This window comes from Mus musculus, chromosome 9 (genome assembly GCF_000001635.26).
Source record: "Mus musculus strain C57BL/6J chromosome 9, GRCm38.p6 C57BL/6J".
Classification (NCBI taxonomy): domain Eukaryota; kingdom Metazoa; phylum Chordata; class Mammalia; order Rodentia; family Muridae; genus Mus; species Mus musculus.
The window spans coordinates 123,181,501-123,198,245 of record NC_000075.6 but is presented as its reverse complement, the minus strand read 5'-3'; the positions used below and the strand labels follow the sequence as shown (position 1 = coordinate 123,198,245).

The window sequence follows — 16,745 nt, the reverse complement described above, 5'->3', positions numbered from 1 at the left end:
GAGCTGAGTGGGCAGGAGGATCACTGTAGAAGGTTGACTGTTGGGAGCCGCCCCCACATTCGCCGTCACAAGATGGCGCTGACATCCTGTGTTTTAAGTGGTAAACAAATAATCTGCGCATGAGCCAAGGGTATTTTATGACTACTTGTACTCTACCTTTCCCGTGAACGTCAGCTCGGCCATGGGCTGCAGCCAATCAGGGAGTGATGCGTCCTAGGCGAAATATAACTCTCCTAAATAGGGAAGGGGTTTCGGTTTCATTATTGAAGGGGCTTTCGTTTTTGGGGCTGGGCGCTGGGCGCTTGCCCTCCTGGCTCCCAAAGATGTAAGCAATAAAGTTTTGCCGCAGAAGATTTTGGTTTGTTGCGTCTTTCCTGGCCGGGCGTGAGAACGCTATTAAGAATTGGTGCCGAAACCCGGGACGAGAAAAAATCCGGGACGAAAAAATACAAGAAAACTCGGGACCGGCACAAGGAAGATCCCTCATTCCAGAACCAGAACTGCGGGTCGCGGTAATAAAGGTTCCCGTAAAGCAGACTGTTAAGAAGGATTCAACTGCATGAATTCAGAACTTTTCAGCTGGGGAACGAGAGTACCAGTGAGTACAGCTTTACGAGGTACGCCTGGCCTTGAACTTTCTAAGGAAATTCAAGACAGTCTATCAGAAGTAAAGTGGAAAATGTTTGGCCTTGAATTTTTTCTAATGTTAGGAGCCCTTTTGTTCCTTTTCACATGTTATCAGGTGATTAAGATAGGGCTAAAAATTCTGGATGAAATTCAGGGCAATCTATCAGAAGTAAAGCGGGGAGAGAGAGTAGGAACAAAAAAAAAATATGGTACACAAAATAAGTATACAGGCCTTTCCAAGGGTCTTGAACCCGAAGAAAAGTTTAGGTCAGGTAAGAATACCTGGGGAGAGATTAAAAGGAAAGAAAAGAAAAAAGAAAAGAAAAAAGATCGATTAGCGGAGGTCTCTAGGAGATACTCGTCACTAGATGAGCTCAGGAAGCCAGCTCTTAGTAGCTCTGAAGCAGATGAAGAATTCTCCTCTGAGGAAACAGACTGGGAGGAAGAAGCAGCCCATTACCAGCCAGCTAATTGGTCAAGAAAAAAGCCAAAAGCGGCTGGCGAAAGCCAGCGTACTGTTCAACCTCCCGGCAGTCGGTTTCAAGGTCCGCCCTATGCGGAGCCCCCGCCCTGCGTAGTGCGTCAGCAATGCGCAGAGAGGCAATGCGCAGAGAGATGCGCAGAGAGGCAATGCGCAGAGAGATGCGCAGAGAGGCAATGCGCAGAGAGATGCGCAGAGAGGCAATGCGCAGAGAGATGCGCAGAGAGGCAATGCGCAGAGAGATGCGCAGAGAGGCAATGCGCAGAGAGATGCGCAGAGAGGCAATGCGCAGAGAGATGCGCAGAGAGGCAATGCGCAGAGAGATGCGCAGAGAGGCAGTGCGCAGAGAAATGCGCAGAGAGGCAGTGCGCAGAGAGGCAGTGCGCAGAGAGGCAGTGCGCAGACTCATTCATTCCCAGAGAGGAACAAAGGAAAATACAACAGGCATTTCCAGTCTTTGAAGGAGCCGAGGGTGGGCGTGTCCACGCTCCGGTAAAATACTTACAAATTAAAGAACTCGCCGAGTCGGTCCGTAAATACGGAACCAATGCTAATTTTACCTTAGTGCAGTTAGACAGGCTTGCCGGCATGGCACTAACTCCTGCCGACTGACAAACGGTTGTAAAAGCCGCTCTCCCTAGTATGGGCAAATATATGGAATGGAGAGCTCTTTGGCATGAAACTGCACAAGCGCAGGCCCGAGCAAACGCAGCTGCTTTGACTCCAGAGCAGAGAGATTGGACTTTTGACTTGTTAACGGGTCAGGGAGCTTATTCTGCTGATCAAACAAACTACCATTGGGGAGCTTATGCCCAGATTTCTTCCACGGCTATTAGGGCCTGGAAGGCGCTCTCCCGAGCAGGTGAAACCACTGGTCAATTAACAAAAGTTGTCCAGGGACCTCAGGAATCCTTCTCAGATTTTGTGGCCAGAATGACAGAGGCAGCAGAGCGTATTTTTGGAGATTCAGAGCAAGCCGCGCCTCTGGTAGAACAGCTAATCTATGAGCAAGCCACAAAGGAGTGCCGAGCGGCCATAGCCCCAAGAAAGAACAAAGGCTTACAAGACTGGCTCAGGGTCTGTCGAGAGCTTGGGGGACCTCTCACCAATGCAGGCTTAGCGGCCGCCATCCTTCAATCTCAGAACCGCTCCATGGGCAGAAATGATCAGAGGACATGTTTTAATTGCGGAAAGCCTGGGCATTTTAAGAAAGATTACAGAGCTCCAGATAAACAGGGAGGGACTCTCACTCTTTGCTCTAAGTGTGGCAAGGGTTATCATAGAGCTGACCAGTGTCGCTCTGTGAGGGATATAAAGGGCAGAATTCTTCCCCCACCTGATAGTCAATCAGCTTATGTGCCAAAAAACGGGTCATCGGGCCCTCGGTCCCAGGGCCCTCAAAGATATGGGAACCGGTTTGTCAGGACCCAAGAAGCAGTCAGAGAGGCGACCCAGGAAGACCCACAAGGGTGGACCTGCGTGCCGCCTCCGACTTCCTATTAATGCCTCAAATGAGTATTCAGCCGGTGCCAGTGGAGCCTATACCATCCTTGCCCCCGGGAACCATGGGCCTTATTCTCGGCCGGGGTTCACTCACCTTGCAGGGCTTAGTAGTCCACCCTGGAGTTATGGATTGTCAACATTCCCCTGAAATACAGGTCCTGTGCTCAAGCCCTAAGGGCGTTTTTTCTATTAGTAAAGGAGATAGGATAGCTCAGCTGCTGCTCCTCCCTGATAATACCAGGGAGAAATCTGCAGGACCTGAGATAAAGAAAATGGGCTCCTCAGGAAATGATTCTGCCTATTTGGTTGTATCTTTAAATGATAGACCTAAGCTCCGCCTTAAGATTAACGGAAAAGAGTTTGAAGGCATCCTTGATACCGGAGCAGATAAAAGTATAATCTCTACACATTGGTGGCCCAAAGCATGGCCCACCACAGAGTCATCTCATTCATTACAGGGCCTAGGTTATCAATCATGTCCCACTATAAGCTCCGTTGCCTTGACGTGGGAATCCTCTGAAGGACAGCAAGGGAAATTCATACCTTATGTGCTCCCACTCCCGGTTAACCTCTGGGGAAGGGATATTATGCAGCATTTGGGCCTTATTTTGTCCAATGAAAACGCCCCATCGGGAGGGTATTCAACTAAAGCAAAAAATATCATGGCAAAGATGGGTTATAAAGAAGGAAAAGGGTTAGGACATCAAGAACAGGGAAAGATAGAGCCCATCTTACCTAATGGAAACCAAGACAGACAGGGTCTGGGTTTTCCATAGCGGCCATTGGGGCAGCACGGCCCATACCATGGAAAACGGGGAATCCAGTGTGGGTTCCTCAATGGCCCCTATCCTCTGAAAAACTGGAAGCTGTGATTCAACTGGTAGAGGAACAATTAAAACTAGGCCATATTGAACCCTCTACCTCACCTTGGAATACTCCAATTTTTGTAATTAAGAAAAAGTCAGGAAAGTGGAGACTGCTCCATGACCTCAGAGCCATTAATGAGCAAATGAACTTATTTGGCCCAGTACAGAGGGGTCTCCCTGTACTTTCCGCCTTACCACGTGGCTGGAATTTAATTATTATAGATATTAAAGATTGTTTCTTTTCTATACCTTTGTGTCCAAGAGATAGGCCCAGATTTGCCTTTACCATCCCCTCTATTAATCACATGGAACCTGATAAGAGGTATCAATGGAAGGTCTTACCACAGGGAATGTCCAATAGTCCTACAATGTGCCAACTTTATGTGCAAGAAGCTCTTTTGCCAGTGAGGGAACAATTCCCCTCTTTAATTTTGCTCCTTTACATGGATGACATCCTCCTGTGCCATAAAGACCTTACCATGCTACAAAAGGCATATCCTTTTCTACTTAAAACTTTAAGTCAGTGGGGTTTACAGATAGCCACAGAAAAGGTCCAAATTTCTGATACAGGACAATTCTTGGGCTCTGTGGTGTCCCCAGATAAGATTGTGCCCCAAAAGGTAGAGATAAGAAGAGATCACCTCCATACCTTAAATGATTTTCAAAAGCTGTTGGGAGATATTAATTGGCTCAGACCTTTTTTAAAGATTCCTTCCGCTGAGTTAAGGCCTTTGTTTGGTATTTTAGAAGGAGATCCTCATATCTCCTCCCCTAGGACTCTTACTCTAGCTGCTAACCAGGCCTTACAAAAAGTGGAAAAAGCCTTACAGAATGCACAATTACAACGTATTGAGGATTCGCAGCCTTTCAGTTTGTGTGTCTTTAAGACAGCACAATTGCCAACTGCAGTTTTGTGGCAGAATGGGCCATTGTTGTGGATCCATCCAAACGTATCCCCAGCTAAAATAATAGATTGGTATCCTGATGCAATTGCACAGCTTGCCCTTAAAGGTCTAAAAGCAGCAATCACCCACTTTGGGCGAAGTCCATATCTTTTAATTGTACCTTATACCGCTGCACAGGTTCAAACCTTGGCAGCCACATCTAATGATTGGGCAGTTTTAGTTACCTCCTTTTCAGGAAAAATAGATAACCATTATCCAAAGCATCCAATCTTACAGTTTGCCCAAAATCAATCTGTTGTGTTTCCACAAATAACAGTAAGAAACCCACTTAAAAATGGGATTGTGGTATATACTGATGGATCAAAAACTGGCATAGGTGCCTATGTGGCTAATGGTAAAGTGGTATCCAAACAATATAATGGAAATTCACCTCAAGTGGTAGAATGTTTAGTGGTTTTAGAAGTTTTAAAAACCTTTTTAGAACCCCTTAATATTGTGTCAGATTCCTGTTATGTGGTTAATGCAGTAAATCTTTTAGAAGTGGCTGGAGTGATTAAGCCTTCCAGTAGAGTTGCCAATATTTTTCAGCAAATACAATTAGTTTTGTTATCTAGAAGATTTCCTGTTTATATTACTCATGTTAGAGCCCATTCAGGCCTACCTGGCCCCATGGCTCTGGGAAATGATTTGGCAGATAAGGCCACTAAAGTGGTGGCTGCTGCCCTATCATCCCCGGTAGAGGCTGCAAGAAATTTTCATAACAATTTTCATGTGACGGCTGAAACATTACACAGTCGTTTCTCCTTGACAAGAAAAGAAGCCCGTGACATTGTTACTCAATGTCAAAGCTGCTGTGAGTTCTTGCCAGTTCCTCATGTGGGAATTAACCCACGCGGTATTCGACCTCTACAGGTCTGGCAAATGGATGTTACACATGTTTCTTCCTTTGGAAAACTTCAATATCTCCATGTGTCCATTGACACATGTTCTGGCATCATGTTTGCCTCTCCGTTAACCGGAGAAAAAGCCTCACATGTGATTCAACATTGTCTTGAGACATGGAGTGCTTGGGGGAAACCCAGACTCCTTAAGACTGATAATGGACCAGCTTATACGTCTCAAAAATTCCAACAGTTTTGCCGTCAGATGGACGTGACCCACCTGACTGGACTTCCATACAACCCTCAAGGACAGGGTATTGTTGAGCGTGCGCATCGCACCCTCAAAACCTATCTTATAAAACAGAAGAGGGGAATTGAAGAGATTTTACCCCGAGCACCAAGAGTGTCTGTGTCTTTGGCACTCTTTACACTCAATTTTTTAAATATTGATGCTCATGGCCATACTGCGGCTGAACGTCATTGTACAGAGCCAGATAGGCCCAATGAGATGGTTAAATGGAAAAATGTCCTTGATAATAAATGGTATGGCCCGGATCCTATTTTGATAAGATCCAGGGGAGCTATCTGTGTTTTCCCACAGAATGAAGACAACCCATTTTGGATACCAGAAAGACTCACCCGAAAAATCCAGACTGACCAAGGGAATACTAATGTCCCTCGTCTTGGTGATGTCCAGGGCGTCAATAATAAAAAGAGAGCAGCGTTGGGGGATAATGTCGACATTTCCACTCCCAATGACGGTGATGTATAATGCTCAAGTATTCTCCTGCTTTTTTACCACTAACTGGGAACTGGGTTTGGCCTTGATTCAGACAGCCTTGGCTCTGTCTGGACAGGTCCAGACGACTGACACCATTAACACTTTGTCAGCCTCAGTGACTACAGTCATAGATGAACAGGCCTCAGCTAATGTCAAGATACAGAGAGGTCTCATGCTGGTTAATCAACTCATAGATCTTGTCCAGATACAACTAGATGTATTATGACAAATAACTCAGCAGGGATGTGAACAAAAGTTTCCGGGATTGTGTGTTATTTCCATTCAGTATGTTAAATTTACTAGGGCAGCTAATTTGTCAAAAAGTCTTTTTCAGTATATGTTACAGAATTGGACGGCTGAATTTGAACAGATCCTTCGGGAATTGAGACTTCAGGTCAACTCCACGCGCTTGGACCTGTCCCTGACCAAAGGATTACCCAATTGGATCTCCTCAGCATTTTCTTTCTTTAAAGAATGGGTGGGATTGATATTATTTGGAGATACACTTTGCTGTGGATTAGTGTTGCTTCTTTGATTGGTCTGTAAGCTTAAGGCCCAAACTAGGAGAGACAAGGTGGTTATTGCCCAGGCGCTTGCAGGACTAGAACATGGAGCTTCCCCTGATATATCTATGCTTAGGCAATAGGTCGCTGGCCACTCAGCTCTTACATCTCACGAGGCTAGACTCATTGCACGGGATAGAGTGAGTGTGCTTCAGCAGCCCGAGAGAGTTGCACGGCTAAGCACTGCAGTAGAAAGGCTCTGCGGCATATATGAGCCTATTCTAGGGAGATACGTCATCTTTCATGAAGGTTCAGTGTCCTAGTTCCCTTCCCCCAGGAAAAACGACACGGGAGCAGGTCAGGGTTGCTCTGGGTAAAAGCCTGTGAGCCTAAGAGCTAATCCTGTACATGGCTCCTTTACCTACACACTGGGGATTTGACCTCTATCTCCACTCTCATTAGTTGGGTGGCCTATTTGCTCTTATTAAAAGGAAAGGGGGAGATGTTGGGAGCCGCCCCCACATTCGCCGTCACAAGATGGCGCTGACATCCTGTGTTCTAAGTGGTAAACAAATAATCTGTGCATGAGCCAAGGGTATTTTATGACTACTTGTACTCTACCTTTCCCGTGAACGTCAGCTCGGCCATGGGCTGCAGCCAATCAGGGAGTGATGCGTCCTAGGCGAAATATAACTCTCCTAAATAGGGAAGGGGTTTCGGTTTCATTATTGAAGGGGCTTTCGTTTTTGGGGCTGGGCGCTGGGCGCTTGCCCTCCTGGCTCCCAAAGATGTAAGCAATAAAGTTTTGCCGCAGAAGATTTTGGTTTGTTGCGTCTTTCCTGGCCGGGCGTGAGAACGCTATTAAGAGTTGACCAGAGAAAGCTGCTGTATATGAATGGGACTCTGTTGGCTACTTTTCAGATAGCTGTGACCAAATACCTGACATGAAGTATTCTGAGGAAGGAAGGGTCTTTCTGAGATTACATTTGAAGGAGAGATATATACCCAATGGTGGCAGGCACGACAGCAACAGCATAAAGTAGCTGGTTACCCTGGTCCCTGTACCTCAGCCTCCTAAGGAGTTGAGATGATAAGCCTGAACCACTAGCCTGGGCCAGTATACTTTACCTCTAATTTTAGCAAATGTTCTCCTGTCCCCTGTGGTACAAATGTATGCTTGCAAAGCACCTGTGGCAAGAAGCAGCAGCAGCAGCCCTTTGTAAATAAGTGTCTCTGTAGACACATGGCATCTGTGTGGTGTCATGTGTGCATGTCTGATTTCCTACTCCCACTCCCTGTCACAAAGAAAAGAGGGAGGACAATGCCTCTGCTTGTCACTAATGCTGTATATATACAGGGTCTGGAGACACACTGCCCAGGAGATCATCAGTGGGGTATGAGTAGCTCTCTCTCTCTCTTTCTTTTTTTTTTTTCTTATTAAAGTTAACAACCCAAATAAGAGGCAGTATCCCTACCTTCGCACTCTCCTCCTTCCCAGGCCAGGGGACCGACCACAGCATATTCCCTGCTCTTATCTCTTGCTCATACCATTCTTGTCTTTCCTTCAGAAGCATCTGAGATTGCTCTGCCCCAGAGAAGTGGCGTCACAGTGAGCATCAAGCTGGGGAACCCAGCCCTTCCTGTGAAAATCTGCTACATCGTCATGTCTAGACAGCATATAACCGAGTTGATTATCAGACCTGGAGAAAGAAAGTCTTTTACCTTTAGCTGCAGCAATCCAGAGAAGCACTTTGTCTTGAAGATCGAGAAGAATATTGGTGAGTGAGCCCTCGTGGGCTGCTGTGTGAGTCCCAGTCCCTGCTGCTCTTTCACAGATGTACCAGTCTCTGGTGCGGGAGAGAGGTCATTCTGCGGGAGAGAGGTCATTCTGCGGGAGAGAGGTCATTCTAAAGTAGTCTCAGCTCCCTAAGATGGCTCTCATATGGACAGCCATAGGCCGGCCCATGTGCTTCCCAGAGAACCCAGGCAGACCAGACCCCCCCCACCCCCAATTCTCTCTCTCTTTTTTAAAGACTTATTTATTTATTTTATGTGTATCAGTACACTATAGCTGTCTTCAGAGACACCAGAAGAGGGCATCAGATCACATTACATTATAGATGGCTGTGAGCCACCATGTGGTTGCTGGGAATTGATCTCAGGACCTTTGGAAGTGCAGTCAGTGCTCTTAACCACTGAGCCATCTCTCCAGCCTATCTTTCTCTGGTTTTTTTTGAGACAAGCTCTCTCTACATACATTTAGCTGTCCTGGAGCTCACTATATAGACTAGTTTGGCCTGGAATCAAAGAGATCCACCTGCCTTTATCTCCCAAGTGTTGGAATTAAAAGTGCATCAAGACACCCAACTTTAGTCTTTTGTACTTAACAATTTGGCCACACAGTCTCTTTACAGAGCCCAGGAGAGACCCATAAACTACAGATCTATAGGTCTATAAGGCTCTAGTTCACGTGCTTGAAAGATCTAAAAAAACAAGGGTCTCACCATAGAACATTTTTTGCTGCTATAACATAGTTCCTGAAGCTGGGTAATTTACAAAGATCAGATGTGTATTCTCCTCACAGTCCTAGAGGCTAGGAGTTCAGGGTTAAGGCACAAGAGGTGATATCCCTTCAACTTGAACCTCTCTGTAAAAGCACCAATGCCATCCACCTTGTGACTTAATTACCCCAAGAAGCATCATCTAATGTTGCCATGCTGGGAATTAGGTTTTCACCTGTGGATCTTAGAAGGGATACAAATGCTCAAACCACAGGGAATGGAAGTCAGAGAATTAGAAGAAGGTCAAGGAGGTGAGTGTGGTGCCCTGGGCCCTCCTCCTGTTCATCTCTGCCCTTTTTGTTGTTGCCATTTTAAAAGCGTGTGTTATTTTGTAACCAAATACACCCATAAAATGACTTTAATTTTGAAAGAGGTCACCAAGGAGCCATTTTGGTCCTTCAGCACTAGGATGCCTGAATCCCTTTATGGATAGTAAAAAAAGCATGCTTCCAGCATGTGAAGGTGTTAAGAAAGTATCGGTTCTAAAAATAATAGATATAGACCTGGGGTTGGATCCAGTGGTATGCCTGGCCCTGGTTGCCTTTCCCAACAGACATCTGGAAGCCTTGAATGGAGTTTGACATTAGTTCTCAATTTGCAGCAGTTCCATGAAAATGTATGAAAGTAGAGTTCTGCTGGGGAAATGAGCTCTGAATCACTTCTGAGTGACACATCCTTCTCTGGAAAGGAAGTGTCTGACATACTTAAGTTTTTTGCACAGGGCAGAATGCAGATTTATAGCCATGCCTGTCAATGAACCACTTCCATCTCTGCGTTCATCCTAAAAACTAAAGCTTTTAGTGACAAAGGACAGTGGCACTTCCCTGCAACTCTTCCAGTGTTGAGTGTAGTAACAAAGCTGAGGCTGGAGACTAGGTTCTTGACTGAGTTGTTGGTATAGAGTCAAACCAGAAACTGTTGAGTAGCCCAAGCTATGGATAAGTCTAAGGCACCAGATCTCAGGAGCTCTGCCTTGGTAGGGACGAAGATCCCACAGTGGACTGTGGAAAATAAGAGGATGACCAGCAAGCTGGCTCAGTGGGTAAAGGCACTTACTGCCACACCCGATAGCCTGAGTTTGATTCCTGGAACCCACATGGTGAAAGGTAGAATCAATTCTTTTTAGTTCTCCTCTTGCTTCTGCATGCCCAGCAACACACACACACACACACACACACACACACACACACACACACACACACATGCACGCGCGCGTGACAAGCTAAGAGCTGTCCCATACACACAATGACATTTGTATGAGGTCCTAAAATAGTTACGGTCTTCACTGACACACAAGTCTAACTTTAGCCACATTAATCACCACTTTATCTGACCCTATTTTGTTGGATTGGCCATGCAGCACCCTGACATGAATGCAAGCTGACCACAGACAGCCCAGCTTCAGTGCTGAGTCAGCTGCATCTACAAGTGGCCAAGTGAACTCTAGGGTTGCTTTGCAATAATGAGAGGTTTGATGTAGATGATCTCAGAGGTCTTAGGCTGCTCTTGATTTCTCCTAATTCAATTCAGAGTTGAGTGTGTGTGTGTGTGTGTGTGTGTGTGTGTGTGTGTGTGTGTGTGTACATGCACATCCATGCCCATACATGTGAAAGCCAGAGGTGGATGTCCAGTGTCTGTCTTCCTCTACTGTTGTCCACTGTAGTTTTTGAGATGGTATATCTATCCAAACCTGGGACTCACTAAATAGCTAGGTTGACTGGCCATCAAGCCAGCTCTGTGACTACAGGCATGCATTGTCCCACCCAGGTTTTGAGTGTGTGTAAGAGGTGTATATATGCCAGGCAATGGTGGCACATGCCTTTAATCCCAGCACTAGGGAGGCAGAGGCAGGTAGATTTCTGAGTTCGAGGCCAGCCTGAGATCCAGGACAGCCAGGGCTACACAGAGAAACGCTGTCTCGAAAACCATGTGTGTGTGTGTATGTGTGTGTGTGTGTGTGTGTGTGTGTATACACATGAATGTGTACATACACAGACCCAGACCCATGCATGTACATGCAGAGGCCAGAACCAAACACTGGGTGTCTTCCTTTATTGATCTTATTGCCTTGAGATAAGATCTCTCACTGGCTTTTAGAAGCTTAGGTCCATTTTTCCCTCTGTCCCTCAATGCTGTGGTTACAGGAATGCACTGCCATGCCTAGTTTTGCATATTTTTTTCCTTCTCGGTTTTTCAAGAAGCCCTGTGTAGCCCTGTGTAGCCCTGGCTGTCCTGGAACTCACTCTGTAGAAAGAACTCAAAGATCCACCTGCCTCTGCCTCCCAAATGCTGGGATTAAAGGTGTGGGCCACCACTGCCCAGATCCCATGTCCACCTTTTTATGGGGGTGATTTGAACTCAGGTCTTCGTGCTCATAAAATAAGCGTTTTCCTGAACCCCATCAATGGCACTTTCCAATACCCAAGTTGAGCACAAGGACCTACAAGTTCTTATTGCACCACCAAAGGCCACTGTACCTTCCTGTCCTCTACGTACGACACAAAAACCCGAAGTGACTTTGCCTGCTTTCTTTTATTTCAGTCTTCCCTGAATCCTCCTTAGTAGTAACAGTCCTGTCCTTTTAAAAGGCTTAGGAAACACACCGTATCAAAGGATGTAATTAGTTATTAGCTTTAAGATGATTTCTCTGCAGGGTTAATGGAATCAAGAGAGCCTCAGAGCAGGGAGCTCACTGCTTTGGGAATCAGGTGATTATGCCCAGTATGTTAATGAGATGTAGAAGGAAAAGGAAGCTTAAAAGGTGAAGCCTGGCAGCACGCCCTCAAACCCATGAAATTAATTTCCAAATACAGGAAGGAAGTTACTCCAAGGTGCAGGCTCCCTGTAGCTCCCTTAGAAGGTCAGATACCAAGCACTGAGTCTGGGAAACAGTGTTTGGTGTCTTCAGTACAAAGGTGGATTTGTGTGTGTGCGCGAGTGTGCGTCCATATTATTACTTATCTCATTGCTATGTCAAAATCCTCTACAAAGGCAACATAAAGAAGGAAGGGTTTTACTTGGATCAGAGTTCCAAGGAATCCTGTCCATCATAGTGAAGAAACACCAGGAGCAGGAGGCATCTACTTATATTGTATCTCTAGTCAGGAAGCAGAGAAAGATGAGCTGGTGCTCAGCTCATTTTCTGCTTTGTATTCAGTTCAAGACCCCATCCCACGGTCAAGGTGGGTCTTCCCCCTCTTAACTAATCTAATCTAGAAAAATCTCTTATAGATGTGCCCAGAAATTTGTTTCTATGGTGATACCAGACTCTGTCAGGTTGACAGTTTAGATTAACTACCACAAGGGAATGCCCCCCACCCCCACCCCCCAAGCAGCAGCCCAGCCAGAGGGAAGTGAAAGAGGGGGCAGAGGAAATTGAGCATGGGATAATCGTTTCTGCTAAAGCCCAGCCTCTCCTGGGTGAGACATAGAATGTTCCAGGACTGCAGTGATACACTGTCAGCCCCAGGTTGTACCACATGAGGCAGTGGAGCCAGACCGTCTCAGTCTGAGTATGCAGCCCAGAATGAGAACATGGCCAAGCCTTAGGCTTCTCTCATCCAAAATAACTCCCCAGCCAAGGCACTAAAGGCCAGCAGTCAGGGGTGGTTACAGCACCTGGGCACAATCCCAAAGAGCCTACTTTAGGGGCTGAAGAGGAAGAGCAGAATGAGCCTTGCAGTATCCCTGATCAAAAACTTGTTTTTGTGTCTATGTTACAGACTGCATGTCAGGCCCGTGTCCTTTTGGGGAGGTTCATCTTCAGCCATCCACATCAGAGCTACCCATCCTCAACAGAACCTTCATCTGGGATGTTAGAGCTCATAAGAGCATTGGCTTGGAGCTGCAGTTCGCAACCCCTCGACTGAGGCAGATTGGACCAGGCGAGAGCTGTGCAGACGGGGTGACTCACTCCATCAGTGGCCATATAGATGCCACTGAGGTCAGAATTGGGACCTTCTGCAGTAATGGCACCGTGTCCCGGATCAAGATGCAAGAGGGTGTGAAAATGGCCTTACACCTGCCCTGGTTCCACCGCAGGAACGTCTCAGGCTTCAGTATTGCAAATCGGTCATCTATCAAACGTGAGTATGCACCTCCTGTCCCCACTGTGTGATCAGATGGATGTATGCAGAACGTTCCAGGGTATTCAACATGCAGTATCAGCAATGTGTTTGTTGCTTGCTTGCTTGATTGTTTGTGTATCTCTGGCTGTCCTGAAACACACTCTATAGACCAAGCTGGCCTTAAAATCTACCTTTATCTGCCTCCTGAGTGCTAGGATTAAAGTGTGTGCCACTAATGCCTAATAGGTACTTATTTTTTAATACAGAGTCTCGTGTTGCCCAGGCTGACTGTAGTTCACTATGTAACCAAGACTGACCTTAAATTTCTGATCTTCCTGCCTCCATCTCTCCAGTGCTGGTATTACAAATGTGTACTGGCAGGCCCAGCTTCTTTGTCCTTTAACACACAATGTTTGTTTCACAAAGTGATGGGGGAGCAGGCTGTGGCAGCTTTGATCCCAGCATGCAGGAGGCAGAGGCAGTCGAACCTCCGTGAGTTTGAGGACACTCTGGTCTATAAAGAGAGTTCCAGAGTTCCAGGACTACCAGGGCTGTTACACAGAGAAACCTCTTGGGTGGCGGGGGGTGGGAGGGGGTGGGGAGGAGTAGAGGGAAAGCAGAGATATAGGTTTGGTTGTACAGCCTCACTTTCACAGAGCTCAGACTTCATCACCCTGCCGTCTGTCTTCTCTGCGCGCATGTCAGTGAGTCAGCTGTTGTGCTGGTTTTCCTAACTCATGCTGCCTCAGGAGAATCAGTCTTGAAGGAGCAGTGTACAACAGCTCAGCATAACAAAAAGTAACATTGTAGAAACTTTAGCTGAGTAAATCGTCTTAGAAGCAAAGGTGATACCCAAGGCTTTTCACTTCCTCCTGATTCTGTATGGCGTTTAATGCTCTCAGTGCTGTGTATGCATGCGTGTGTGTATATGTGCGTGTGTCAGATACTGCTCAATTCCACATTCAGATCTGTTGGCAGCTTTAACTAAGCCCTGGGGACTATGTTAAACCCCAAGGAGATGAGAGTATACCGAACAAACTGGCTTCCCCCTACCCAGTCAGTTATTAAACATTTGCTCGCACACTGCTAATGGGTCTTTGTTCCTAGTCACCACCCTCAGTATAAATATTATGTACAGCCCTGCTCTTGAGGCCTGCATTTCCCCGGTACCCCTGCCCTCAGCCATGGACAGCCAGGACAGGTATCAGCATCTCCTTTCTTTCTGTTTTGGATCTGTCTCAACAGGCCTGTGCATCATCGAGTCAGTATTTGAGGGTGAAGGCTCAGCAACTCTGATGTCAGCCAACTACCCAGGAGGCTTCCCTGAAGATGAGCTTATGACCTGGCAGTTTGTTGTCCCCGCACACCTAAGGGCCAGTGTCTCCTTCCTCAACTTCAATGTCTCCAACTGTGAGAGGAAGGAGGAACGCGTTGAATACTATATCCCAGGCTCCACCACCAACCCAGAGGTGTTCAGGCTGGAGGACAAGCAGCCAGGAAACATGGCTGGGAACTTCAACCTCTCCCTGCAAGGCTGCGACCAGGATGCCCAGAGCCCAGGAATCCTTCGGCTTCAGTTCCAGGTCCTGGTCCAACGTCCACAGGATGAAAGCAGTGAGTGATCTATGCCCTCTCTCCTCCTGTACCTCGTGTTGCTTAGGAGAGGTGGCTGCCTCTTCTGCATATATAGCAGCCAGGACATGTGGACTCTGGACGCTGCAGGAGTCTCAGGAAGTGAGTGTTACCCGTGGAGACAGTCTCACAGGGAGACACTAAGCAGGCGCTTTGGCTTTAGCACACAAGCTAAAGCAAGCAGTTCTGCATCATTCAGGGTGTGTGTGTGCGTGTGTGTGTGTGTGTGTGTGTGTGTGTACACTGTATATGTGAAGGTGCTATTATAACAGTTCTGAGCCATCTAAAGTGGGGGCTGAGAACTGAATTCAGATTCTCTTTTAGAACAAGTGCCCTTACTACTCAGCCATCTTTCTAGCCCCGGCTAGTCTGTTTTCAATGAGGACATTGAAAAGTTGCCTTGAAAGACCTCTCTTGCCTTGACCCTGCAGTGGGAACCAGAATGTCAGTCATCATCATCCATAACAGTGGATTAGTAACTATCATAGTTCTCAGCTGAACACTACCCTCACCACCACCACCATGCCCATCACCACACCATCACCTTAGACACACTCATTCTAAACCCTGTGCTAAACATACCAGACTACATGGTCTTAGCTAATTCTAATGAAACCAGACAATTCAGAGGAGTGTGGAATTAGCCTTGACTCTGTCTCGAGTCTTATAGTTCAACAGCAGTAGAGCAAACTCAGAGCTTCACAGGAGAAGAAAATGGCATAGGAAGTTCTGAGAAAGTGTGTGTGGTATGTATGTATGTATGTATGTATGTATGTGTGTATGTGTATGTGTGGTGGGGGGCTGTGGTGGTGGTGGTGTGTATGTGTGTGTGTGTGTGTGTATGTGCTGTGGTGTATGTGTGTGTGTGTGTTTGTGTATGTGTGTGTGTGGTGTGTATGTGGTATGTATATGATCTGGGGGTGGTGGTAGGGTGTGTGTGTATGTGCACATGTCTGAATATGCTCATTCCACAACAGGTGACTTGTCACTTAGGTCACTTCACATGGTAGCTGCCTGTCCATGACTCACACCTTGTCTCTTTGTGGTTTCAGATAAAACCTACATGGTGGACCTGAGTCGTGAGCGAACCATGTCGCTCACCATAGAGCCACGGCCAGTAAAACATGGCCGCAGGTTTGTTCCTGGGTGCTTCGTGTGTCTAGAGTCTCGGACTTGTAGTACCAATGTCACCCTGACAGCTGGCTCCATACACAAGATTTCCTTCCTGTGCGATGACTTGACACGCCTGTGGGTGAATGTGGAGAAAACCCTAAGTATGCCCTTACCAAAAACCCTGTCTATATCATTACCCAGAAGCCCAGACTGCATAAGTTCTCCCCATCCCTTGCCTCAGCTGTGCGCACACGCACGTACACGCACACGCACACGTGCACACATACACACATACACACACACACACGTGCAAGGGGTCAGAGGATAACTTATGGGAATCAGTTTTCTCCTTCTGCCATGTAGATTCCAGGGACCAAACTCAGGTTGCCCAGTTGAGTGGCATGTGCCTTCACCCACTGAGCCATCTTGCCCTTAGTGGAGCTCAGTAGGTGGGTTGTGAAGGGTGTAGTCTGAAATGACCACCAAGGGCAGGTGAACAGGATCAAGAGAGAGAGAGTCTGCAAGTGTTAGCAGGACTAGTTAGGACAGGTATCTGCTGAGCATTCATCCCTCAGAAGGTCATAGCAGCTCTGTATCCCTGCAGCAGCTCTGTGTCCATCCCTGCAGCAGCTCTGTGTCCCTGCAGCAGCTCCTCTGTATCCCTGCAGCAGCTCCTCTGTATCCCTGCAGCAGCTCCTCTGTATCGCTGCAGCAGCTCCTCTGTATCCCTGCAGCAGCTGTGTATCCCTGCAGCAGCTCTGTGTCCCTGCAGCAGCTCTGTATCCCTGCAGCAGCTCTGTGTCCCTGCAGCAGCTCTGTGTCTCT

General features: G+C 47.0%; 1 protein-coding gene across 3 annotated transcripts in view; it reads left to right on the top strand.

The window, feature by feature from the left end:
- Positions 1-16,745, top strand: part of Cdcp1 (CUB domain containing protein 1) — a 45,306-nt gene that overhangs the window by 17,865 nt on the left and 10,696 nt on the right. For 2 of the 3 annotated variants that reach the window (XM_006511922.3, NM_133974.3), the window contains 4 exons: positions 8,116-8,325; positions 12,831-13,193; positions 14,421-14,789; positions 15,860-16,081. In XM_006511922.3, coding sequence (XP_006511985.1) covers positions 8,211-8,325; positions 12,831-13,193; positions 14,421-14,789; positions 15,860-16,081 — 1,069 coding nt within the window. In that variant the 5' untranslated portion in view covers positions 8,116-8,210. The remainder of the gene's footprint in view (positions 1-8,115; positions 8,326-12,830; positions 13,194-14,420; positions 14,790-15,859; positions 16,082-16,745) is intronic. The other variant, XM_006511921.3, reaches the window with a different exon arrangement.